Source organism: Belonocnema kinseyi, chromosome 1 (genome assembly GCF_010883055.1).
Source record: "Belonocnema kinseyi isolate 2016_QV_RU_SX_M_011 chromosome 1, B_treatae_v1, whole genome shotgun sequence".
NCBI classification, from domain to species: Eukaryota; Metazoa; Arthropoda; class Insecta; order Hymenoptera; family Cynipidae; genus Belonocnema; species Belonocnema kinseyi.
The window spans coordinates 115985016-115996198 of record NC_046657.1 but is presented as its reverse complement, the minus strand read 5'-3'; the positions used below and the strand labels follow the sequence as shown (position 1 = coordinate 115996198).

Here is an 11183-nt window from a genome sequence, read left to right as displayed (position 1 = left end):
GTTCTCCCACTCCGACTTCCCGTGCCGCATCTATGCTTATAATATCTTTGACTAGACTCTTGCCGCATCTAGGTAAGATATCTTTGAGGGTACCTTCTCACGAAGACCCGTTTTGAATTAATCGTTAAATTAATTTGACACATCGAGTTCGTATCTAGGTTATCAACCAATCAAATTTGCCATAAACCAACAGAGTAGCTAGAAATGAATCCTATGAAAAATATTAATTCCACGATTAATTCAAAACAAGCTTCCGTGAAAAGGTACCCTTATATAATAACAAATTCATTTTCATACTTCGATTAATGTTTATTTTGTTGCACGTGCGCGTTGAATTTTACTGACTCTCGGCGCTATCTAGCGTTGTCCCAGTACACTAAGATGTAGTTTATGGTGACACGTCTACTGACAAAATGTCTGCAGGCCGAGAGCCAAACAGTAATGCCAAATAACACCAGATAATATCAGTTGCAAAGAATAAAATGTAATTTTTTTACACTTGGAAAAAATTATTTTTCGGGATGAATTGAAAATCCCGAAAAATAAAACTCTCAAACAGTTTACAATATTACCGAAATGGAAAATTCAGGAATAATGCAATTCCCAAGAGTTTATAATATTACCGAATTTGAAGATTTTCGACACAAAAATTACCGAATTATAAAATATCAAAACAAAATATTCCATAATTTAAATAATTAACCGAATTCTTTTATTGAAATTATTGATGTATTTCAACAAAAAAAAAAAAATGACGGAATATTTTTCTTAAAACAATATCTTTAATGTTTACAGTTTCTAAAATTATTATTTTAATTTAACATGAGGGTGAATTGAAAATATTTTTTCGGGTGTTTTATAATTCGGGAACTTTCTAGTTTAGATATTTTATAATTCAGTAATATTATTAACTCTCAGGAATTTTAAAATTAGCAAATGTGATTATCCTGGAATTTCGAATTCGGGAATTTTACAGTGTTAGAAATGTTATTTTTCAGTAGTTTTCAGTCTTCCAAAAATTAGAATCCCAAAATATTTTTTTTTTAATATTTATTCCTGATGTAAAGGTTTTTGATTATAGTCCATGCAGACAAAAAAATCAACATCAAAATTATTAATACAATCACCTGGTAAAACAACTTAAAATCAACAATAAATATAATATTCCTAGAGTGGAAAATCTAAAGTCTTACAAGAATAAGGATGACATTGGAATCCAACTGTTACGTTTTGTAAAGAAAATATTCACTTCTTTCGGCAGCGTAGTTGGGGATAGCATCAGACCGGAATTCTAAAAGACCTGGGCTCGAACCCTAGCGAAGCTAGAGAGAATTTAGTCAAAATTTTAAACTAATATAAAAAAATATTAATTATAGACAATGTAGGCAAAAAATTAACGTAACAAATAAATATAATCTTTCTTGTGTGTAACATTTAGAATCTTACAAGAATAAGGATGACGTTGAAATCCAACTTATGATTATTGTAAAGAAAATGTTCTCGTCTCTCCGTAGCTTAGTTGGTTAGACTATAGACCATGGAGACAAAACTGTTATTATAAAAATAATTGTTTTTTTAAATTCAAATAATAATCTTGGAAACATTAAAAAAATTATATATTTTTTAAATAAAAATGTTCGATTATTGTATTTTTGACAAATAAATAATATTTATAATTTTCTCCATAGTAGTTTGAATTCGGGAATTTTATAAGTAAGGAATTTTCTAGTGCAGATATCTCATAAATCGGTTTTCATATCGGGAATTGTCAAATTCGGTAATAATATAATCTTTCTAGAATCTTATTATTGGGAAATTTTCTAATTCAGTTATATTATTATTCAAAGAATTTCCAATTCCTGAATTTTACAGTGTCGGGATGTTTAGTTTTCGGGATTTTTTCAGTCGCCTCGATTTTTTACCACAAATTTATTACGATATTATTCTTCATTTTGAAATAGCTATTCAATTAAATAATAAAATCATTTCACATTTTTTAAATAGACTCTCTAAATTGATTGAATAGCATTTACAAAACAAAGAATAATGTCCAAATACACTTTTGGTAAAAAATCCTTTATTTCTAAGTTATTACAAAAATTAAGTTTTGTCTAGAGCAATTGGTGTATAATATATCTTGAATATATTAATATACCAATATTTAGTTTATAATTAACAGTTAATATTTAAAATTATTTCTAAATGTTTTTTTTATTATTATTATTACTTATTATTATTCAATTTTTCATTATTAATAATAATTAATTGTCATAGAGTAAACTCAAATCAATATTTCAACTATCACCCTCAAAGTCTATTTTGCGAACAATGAATTGCCTTTATCAATATTACAATATTATTATTTATGAACATTTGATTTGCAAATTTAATCATTTGAAAAAAGCGCGTGATTTAAACACAGTCAATGAGCTTTCCGACGTGACGCATGCGCAACGCACTTAGGACAACCTGAATTGTCTAGAGCATTGATCACTCTTTCGTGTTCTTTTCTTTTATCGCGTGTTACAAGTCCGGTGAGTTTTCGTTCAGCATGCTCTAAAATTTTAGTATTATTTTACAAAAATCTGTAAGCAAAATCGAAAAATATTAAACGCGAGTGAAAGTTTAGTTTACCCCTTGTGTTATTTTTATGTTTTTGGCCCCTGATATTATGCCTTTATTTTTGATTTCTTCGGATTTCGAACACGACAGCCCGTCAATTTTCTTTACATACAAAGACAAACACTTTTAGTTTTCAAAAAATTACGAGTTTGTGTTGTTTTTAAAAAGTGTGTTACATTTTTCAATTTCGTCCTTGTTTTGGAAATAAGTGAGAGCTTTAAATTCAATACATTCTATTTTTGTATGACTAACCTCAAAATCAAATTTCTAACCTCCACATTTGACACTTGCTATGGCTCGATTTTTTCTACCGCTTTTTATTCTAATTCACACTTTTTAAGTTAATGAATTAAATAAGTGACTTAATTGTTTAATATTTTTTGGATAAAACTTTTTAAACTCAAAAATCTAAGTATTGTATTGTTTTGATTAATTAATTATATCGAAACAATGCATAATAAAATATGTAAATTAATACTAAAATATTCTAGCTCAAAAAAATTATTTCCTTTTGGTTATTTTTAATACATTTTTATGCAACATGTGAAATAGTGTTGATATTCAATAGATACTTTGCAATGAAAAGTTAATAATAATAATAGTATGATTGTAGAGTTTTTCATAATTCTCCATGTTCACCAACTTTACAGTATGAAAATAAAAGTTATTCAAGTTTTTTAAACACTTGGTAAAAAAGACTTCAAAAAATGTCCATTAAAGTATTTTTTAAACTTTAATGTATACAGTAAACGATTGCGAACTTGGATTTTAAATAATTTTAAGAGAAAGTCTTGATATGAATTCTGTATGAAAACAATGTAATTATAGTGTCATTGAATTGAATGGTAAGCGAGAAAATTTGTTTTTGATTCAGTCTGTTCTGGGCAGTCTCCCATATTGGAAAGAGCAAACGGAGGAATAGGTTCAAGTTATTCCTTAATAATTTTGACTATAAATAATTGAGAGAAAATGTTGTCCTAATTTGTGTAGAAATGGCTGACCCAGCGCCAAAATCAAAAACGAAAGCGATCAAGCCTAAGCCCACGGAACCAGTTCCGTTGAAAAAGAGGCCCTTCAAAAGACACGGACGTCTTTATGCCAAGGCGATTTTCACCGGTTACAAGCGTGGACTTCGTAACCAACATGAGCACACTGCCCTTCTAAAAGTCGAGGGCGCCAGGTCAATCAAAGACTCCGACTTTTATGTAGGAAAGAGATGCGTTTACGTCTACAAGGTTAGTGAATTTCCAAAATACTAGTTTTCCTGAATATATTTTTAGTTATAAGTTTTATCGTTTGGTCGTAAACGTAACAATATTTACTTGTAATTCAGATTTTATTGCTGATAAATCAGCTGAAATCTTTTTATGGTAAGAAACTCTGTTTTCTGAAATTTTTTATTTGATTTAAAAGTTCATCTTTTTCAGTATAAATGTTTCGTCTTTCTTGGAAAAATGCAACTTTTTTATTTCAGTAGAATTTTCATTTTCCTTGGACAAAAATTCAACTTTTTGGTTGAAAATTTTTAAATCTTGTTACAAAGTCATCTGGTTAAACACTTTTTTAGAAAAAATTAAACATCTTTTTGAAATTTTGATTTTAAAATTCACCTTAACATTCACCTTTACCTTACATATTTCTTTGATAAAAGTGCAACTTTTTGGTTGAAAATTCGGCTTTGTTGAAAATGGAACTATTTCGTTGAAAATTTACTTTTTGCTTAACTTTAATATTTTAATTTAAAAAAGCGAACCGAAGTCTTTTCTGAATTAAAATTAAACTTTTTTTCAATGAAAAATTCATCTGTTTTATGAGGACTTTTATCTTTCTGGGAAAATTTTGTTTGAAATGTATATTTTGGTGATGAAAAAATGAACAGAAATATTTTCTGGGTAAAAGTTCAACTTCAAAAAAATTGGTGTTTTATTAAAAATGCATCTGATTTAGTACAAATTTAATCTTTCTTTGATGAAAATGCAACTATTTGTTAGAGAATTCAATTATTTTATTAAAAATTTATCCTTTTTGGTTGAAACGTATTCGTTCTTTTGGATTGAAAATTCAATTTTTTTCGTAGAAACTTATTTCTTGATCCAAAATCCATATTTTGATCGTGGAAAGTCAACTAAAATCTTTTTTAATCAAACATTTAACCATTTTTTTTAATTTATCTGTTTTAGTTGAAATGCATTTTTTTAAATTGAAAATGCAACTTTTTGGTTAAAAATTCTTCTTAATTGCGCGATTATTCAATTATTTTGTTGGGAAGATTTGGTTGAATCACTTGTGTTAATAAATCATTTTTTATTTTGAAGGTTTATATTTTTAGTTAAAAATTTGTCTGCTTGAGTAAAAATTAAACGAAATTGTTAAAAATTTATTCTTTTCAATGAAGGTTTGTCTTTGGTTGAAAATGTAACTGTTTAGTCGAAAAGCCTTTTTTTTATGATTTTTTTAACTGGGTATGTAACTTCGACTTTTTTAACTTTATATTTTTTAAATGAAAATTCTCCTTTTTTAGTATAAAAAAAATTATGTAAGTTTTATAGTTTGAAATTTCATATTTGTTGAATAAAAATGCATCATTTTCGTGAAAAATTACTCTTCAGCTGAAAACTCGTATTTTGGCATTCAAAATACAATTTTTGTCGAAAAAAATCGTCTTTTGGCTTGAAGGTCCAACAATTTAGATAAACTTTTATTTTGTGAATAAGTGAAAAATCTTTATTGCTTAAAAATTCGTCTTTGGTTTTAAAAATTATTTTTTTTATACATTTCATCTTTTCTTATTCAAATATAAACTATGCAACTTTTTGTTGAAAATTTAATTATTTTGGTAAAAAGTCATCTTTTATTGTAGAAAAGAACTTTTTTATTTAAAATGTGTTTTATTAAAAAATTAAACTATTTGGCTCAAAATTCATGTATTTTGTTGAAACACGTCTTTTTTGTGTATAGAAAATTAATTTCTTTGGTTGAAAATTCATCTGTTTTGGTTAAAAATTTACCGGTTTTGTGTCGAAGATTTGATTATTTTGCAGAAGATTCTTCGTCTGCGGTTGAATGCAACTATTTCTTATTTTTTAAAATATTTTTGTGTTAAAATATCAAGTATTTCAGGTTTCGTTGAGCACTCATCTTTACGGTTTGAAAATTCAACATTGTAGTAGAAAATTAATTTTTGTTGTGGTTAAAAACTCTTATTTTTAAGTTGAAAATTCAATTTTTTGTAGAATATGAGTCTCTTTTGTTTGCAAATCCATCGCATATCCTAGAAGTGCCATCTTTTTGTTACCTTTAACTGATACATTTTTTTTTTTTTTTTTTTTTAATTTGTCAAGCTGAACATTTAACTTCCATTTTTGTGTAGAAACTTATCTTTTTAGTTTTAAATTAAATTATTTGGGTAAATATTTAATGTAGATTATGGATGATTTCCTCTTTTTTTAATAACAATTTATATATTATATTTATTTATAATTACATTAGAAATCTGAAATCACGTTACATGGAAAATATGATATCAGTGCATTTTTGCCAGGAAATTTGAAAAAATTGTTTCTACTAAAATCTGTCCAAAACTCCAAAATAGCGGCATTTCCAGTTTGATAATTAATCGCTACAATTCTACTAATATTATACAGTTTTGAATTTCTATTTTCAGGATTTTTCAATTTCGACGAACTTTGAATTTTTGATATTATTTTTAAGGCTTTCAATTTGAATTTATACAATATTAATGTTTTATGTAGGATTTATCAATTAAAAGTTTGATTTAAAAATAGTACCACATTCAGTTGTTAGTTTTATATGTTTGCAAATGATACTGTTTAATTTTGTTATCTGCATAATTCAGTTTTGAAGGTTTTGGAAAATTTATTTTTGAAGGTATTTATTTTAAATGTTTTTTATCGTTTGAAATATTTCTGAATTTTTTCAAATGCTTCTAGAATTAATTTAAAAAAAAACGTAATTGTCAATAATCCTTCAAACTAGAAATCTTTGACTTTTCCAGGCCCTGAAGTGTAACGTTAACCCTCAAACAGTACACTAGTGCGAATTCGCACCCGAAGTTTTTTCATTTTGTTGACATTTACGCAAGCACAGCTGCTGCGGATTATCCCCATATATATTAATTATATATGTTAAATATGAGTGATATATGCTGATTATTTAATATATGTTCAAAATATTAAATATTTAATATTAACATTGCAAACAAACCAATTTGCACCAGTGTGCCGTTTACCTATACTCTGTTGGAGTGTACCGTTCGAGGGTTAAATTTGATAAAAAGTTCAGCAGTTTTCAATTCGAAAATCTTTGAAATTAAAAATGTGTTGAAATTTATATGCCTGGATTTGAAATCGTTTTTTTTTCAGGCTTAAAAAGTTTGCAGCTATTGTTAAAATTCACAATTATCCCTGTAATATTTTTACGTTAACTCTGTTGCATTTGGTTGAAAATTAAGCAATTCAAGTCGTAAATTTAAGTATGTGGTTGAAAATTCATATATTTTGTTGGAAATTCATTCTTTTTTGTTGATTTTTATTGTTTTTCATTTAAAATTTTAATTTTTGTTGAAATATCAACTACTATATTTTTCGTTCCGAATTCATCTTCTTTGAATGGAGATTTAAGTGCTTCATGGAAAGTTATTCTCTTGTTAAATATTAATTTGTTGTTAAAGATTCATCATTTTAATATAAAATTAATATCCTTGACTGAAAAATGAGCTTTTTTGTTGAAAATTCATTTTAAACATTCCCTTAAAATTATTTTTTCAAAATGAAAAATGATTTTTTATTTTAAATTCAAGTGTTATTTATATGTATTGATCAATTGTTATTTATGCATCGAAATTGTAAAGAAATGTTCTAAAATTTGCAGGATTTTCTGAAAGTTGCAGAAAAAAATCAATTCAGTTTGACAGATATATAGAAGTTCTAAAAAAATTTCCAAAATAATTTTAAATTTAAAACAACTTCTAAATTTCCCAAGATTTTGAAATAAAAATTTGAAGCTTTCCAAGGATGTTTAAACTGTTTGAAAAGTAAATAATTTAATTTCTAATTTAAGAAGTGTTCAGTTAAAAAAATTTTAATTCTTCAATATTTAATGTTTATAGCTTAAAATTCTTCAAAATTATATAATTTTGAAAATTGTGAAGTTCATTGATTGATTTTTTAATTTAAACCATTGAAAATGATAACGTGTATTTATATTTTTATGCATTGAAAAATGTTTAGTACCTTTAATTTTATATGCGTAAACTATTGAGCATTTGAATACAACATTTTTCAATTGAAAACTTTTAAATTTCAAATTTAAAAGTTCAAAATTTAGCTGTTCCACTTTAAATGCTTTCATTTGCAGCTCAGTTTTTATTATCTCAAATGGAAATTTTTTAGCTTTAGTGTTCCAGTTTTTAAAATGTCATTGACCGTGAAAAATGTTTGCGAGCCGGGAAATGGCCGGGAATTTATTTCGTCGATTAAAATGGCCACCCTGAATAAGCAAGTTTAGAATCATTATATTTACTTATAATAAACCACTTTTTCGACTTTTAAGAGGTTTTATTGTATTTTTTTTGCCCTTAGAATCAAATTTTGGGTTTGAGCTTTCAAACTTTATTTTTTTAATTATTGGGTATCTTATTAATGTGATTTCTTTATTTTTACAGGCAAAGAATAAGACCCCAGTTCCCGGCAACAAGACGAAAAAGACCAAGGTCCGAGCCGTTTGGGGAAAAGTAACACGTCCCCATGGTAACAGTGGATCCGTAAGAGCCAAATTCAAGCGAAATCTCCCAGCCAAAGCCATGGGACATCGAATTAGAATTGTAAGTTTCATTTTTTTTAAATTAAATTTGATTTAATCCATGATTATGATTTTCTAAACAAAAAAATTTCATCAGAAAATGTACATTTATGTTGAAATTTTGGCTAAAATTCATTAAATAATTTTTGAAAAACGCAAAACAAGGAATCGTAAATTAATTTTCCAATTTTTAAAATATTTATCTATAAACAGTTTTACTTTAATATCGAAGTGCTATTTTTAATCTGTTTCTCCTCTTTTGTTACAGATGCTGTTCCCCAGCAAAATTTAAGTTTTCTTGTACTATATAAATAAAAATAAAAATCTTTTGGTACAAAGGACTTTTTATACATTTTTTTTGTACAATCGCCTGTGATACAGAAAACCTTTTTAGTTTAAATTCGCAAGGTCAAGGTGCCTAAAGGAACTGGAATTTATTTAAATGCAATTTTTTTCTTCAAAACTTGGTACGAAACACACTAAAAATGTCAAAGAACTTCTGCTAATTATGCAGAAATATTAAAATTTGGATCTAACCAGTTATCAAACAATTAATCTTTTTGCTTAAAAATTTAACGGTTTGTTTCCAATTTATTATTATTTTATTCCAATTTAATTAGCTGAAAAATCTTTCTCAGTTGAAATTTCAGATTGTGTTGAAAAGTTATATTTTTTATTTTCATTTATGCAAATCTTTTTTTTTTCTTGAGAATCTAATTTTAAAGCTCATAACTGATTGAAAAGTGACCGATTTTATTGAATTTTTTTTTTTTTGCTGACAATTTAACTATTGCAGTTCAAGATTCATCATTTCAGTTGAAAATTCACCAATTGGTTTTGAAAATGTAACGGCTTTTTGAAAGTTTTGTTTTCATTGAGTATTGTTCTTTCTGAATGAAAATTTAACTTTTCAAATTTTGCTTGACACTTTCTCGTTTCAACTTGAAACGTCTTTGAACTTGTCGCTACCAAAAACAACGTGGGTGTCATTGTTGTATCCATCGACATATAGAAGGTCTACGTCTCATACGTTTTTCTCTCTCTACAGCCCATTACCGTTCTCCCAACAGCATTACCGGTCCATTTCTATATGTCGGTGGTATCACATCGACCAGTTGGGTTATATAAAATAAAATAAATTAAATCTATTTTGATTGAGGCCTGTATTGGCTATGATCGGCCGAAGCAAATTTTTTTCTACATCAAATTTCTTTAAATAATGCATTATTGAATTAAAAGTTTGAAATTTCACCAAATTTTTTGACCTATTGGGGCCTGTACAAATATAAAAAATAAAAATTTTGAAAATGTGATCGGCCGATCAGAGGGGCATGTTTACTGAACAAATAAAAAAAAGTTCAGTCAATTCGATCAATTTTTCTAGTAAAAGGCATACCATCCAGATCGAAAAAGGTTGCTTTTGGGACAGTTCGACCCCGTCTTACCAAGCCGCATGAGAAGGCCGGAGATAGGTACTTTGGAGGTCCCAAAAACGTGGGAAGGAATATGTTTTCGACAAAATCCTTTTAGTGGCATATTTTTAGATGCATACAGATTCAAAACATGCAGGAAAAAAAGGATTTTTTAAAACTTGAAGCGTAGAACCTCCCCTTAATTGTTTTAGTTACGAATTTATCTTTTCGGCTTAACATTCAACTATAAGTTTGGAAATTTCTTTTAGTTGAAAATTTAACCATTTCGCTGAAAATTCATGTGTTTTTTGGTAGAAAATTAATCTTCTGATTTGAAAATTGATTTTTTTTAAATAAAGCTATTTGGTTGAAATTCAAGCCCTTTTTGTAAAAATGTGTTTTTTTTTTAAATTTCATCTCTTCGACGAATAAGTCTTACTTGGGCAGATTTTTCTTCTAAAACTTGTAAAATTCCTGGTAAAAAAAGAAATTCACTGTCATATCCCGGTATCAAAAAATTCCCGGTCCAGCTGCCAGCCTGTATTTTCATTTAATCACGAGTTAACTTCAATTCGTCGATTGCTGAGGGGAAAACAATGAACTAAATGCCAAACTTGTGGGACTAATACTTTTTCTTCTTTATTCATAATATGTCCCATAAGGGTTTACATGACTTCCATCCCTTACAATCTTTCCGTTTATATCTATATTTTTTTACAATCTTATCCATTCTATATATACAATTATTTAAAACTATTTACATAAAGTCTTATATCTAGTTCCTTATTTCTATTTCCTGCGATAGCACAATTTAGTACTTATTAGCAAACGACTGACCGCGCGAACGAAAGCGAGAGAGAGCGCATAAGAACGCAAACGCATTTTAGTCTACTTAACCTTTACTTACAATTTTTACGCTTCTAATCTAAGCGACTTCCTTTTTCTCTCACTTTTATACCTCCATTTACCTTTTTTCACGTGCATTCTTGCATTCTCTCTCATTCGCTCCTCTAGCACTCTCCAACTCCTTCATCCATGCTTCTCCTAATCCATCTTCCTCTAGAATCTTCACCACATTTTCTTGCCAGCTTCCTTTATCTTCCATTCCTCTCCTACATCCTGCCCATACATGCTCCCATGTTTCCTCCTCCCATTCACATATTCTACACTTTATGTTCTTTTCTTCCCAGTACATCCGCTCCCTTACCTCGTTTCACAATCTAAATCTTGCTATTCTGGTCCACCTTCTCTCTCCCCATCACTTATCTAAATACTTTGGCACCCCTTCCTTTTTTATCATCTTATACCATTTATTGTATTTTGATTCCT

General features: G+C 27.8%; 1 protein-coding gene across 3 annotated transcripts; it reads left to right on the top strand.

Moving 5' to 3' along the window:
• Window positions 1-2473: 2473 nt before the first annotated feature.
• LOC117167069 (60S ribosomal protein L35a) lies at window positions 2474-8764 on the top strand. Of its 3 annotated transcripts, none has more exons than XM_033351672.1 (4): window positions 2474-2534; window positions 3613-3857; window positions 8306-8464; window positions 8711-8764. In XM_033351672.1, exons 2-4 carry the CDS (start codon window positions 3615-3617, stop codon window positions 8732-8734), a joined length of 426 nt encoding a protein of 141 aa, XP_033207563.1. In that variant the 5' UTR covers window positions 2474-2534; window positions 3613-3614; the 3' UTR covers window positions 8735-8764. The 3 variants fall into 3 exon arrangements, with proteins under 3 accessions (XP_033207563.1, XP_033207572.1, XP_033207582.1); XM_033351681.1 differs by lacking the exon at window positions 2474-2534 and adding an exon at window positions 2569-2587; XM_033351691.1 differs by lacking the exon at window positions 2474-2534 and adding an exon at window positions 2811-2830.
• The last annotated feature ends 2419 nt before the right edge of the window (window positions 8765-11183 follow it).

Bases quoted from the DNA above. Each gene is read 5' to 3' on its own strand.
- LOC117167069 (XM_033351672.1), top strand. From the start codon at position 3,615: ATGGCTGACCCAGCGCCAAAATCAAAAACGAAAGCGATCAAGCCTAAG. The intron at 3,858-8,305 runs GTTAGTGAATTT...TTATTTTTACAG, and splicing joins GATGCGTTTACGTCTACAAG to GCAAAGAATAAGACCCCAGT. The intron at 8,465-8,710 runs GTAAGTTTCATT...CTTTTGTTACAG, and splicing joins TGGGACATCGAATTAGAATT to ATGCTGTTCCCCAGCAAAAT.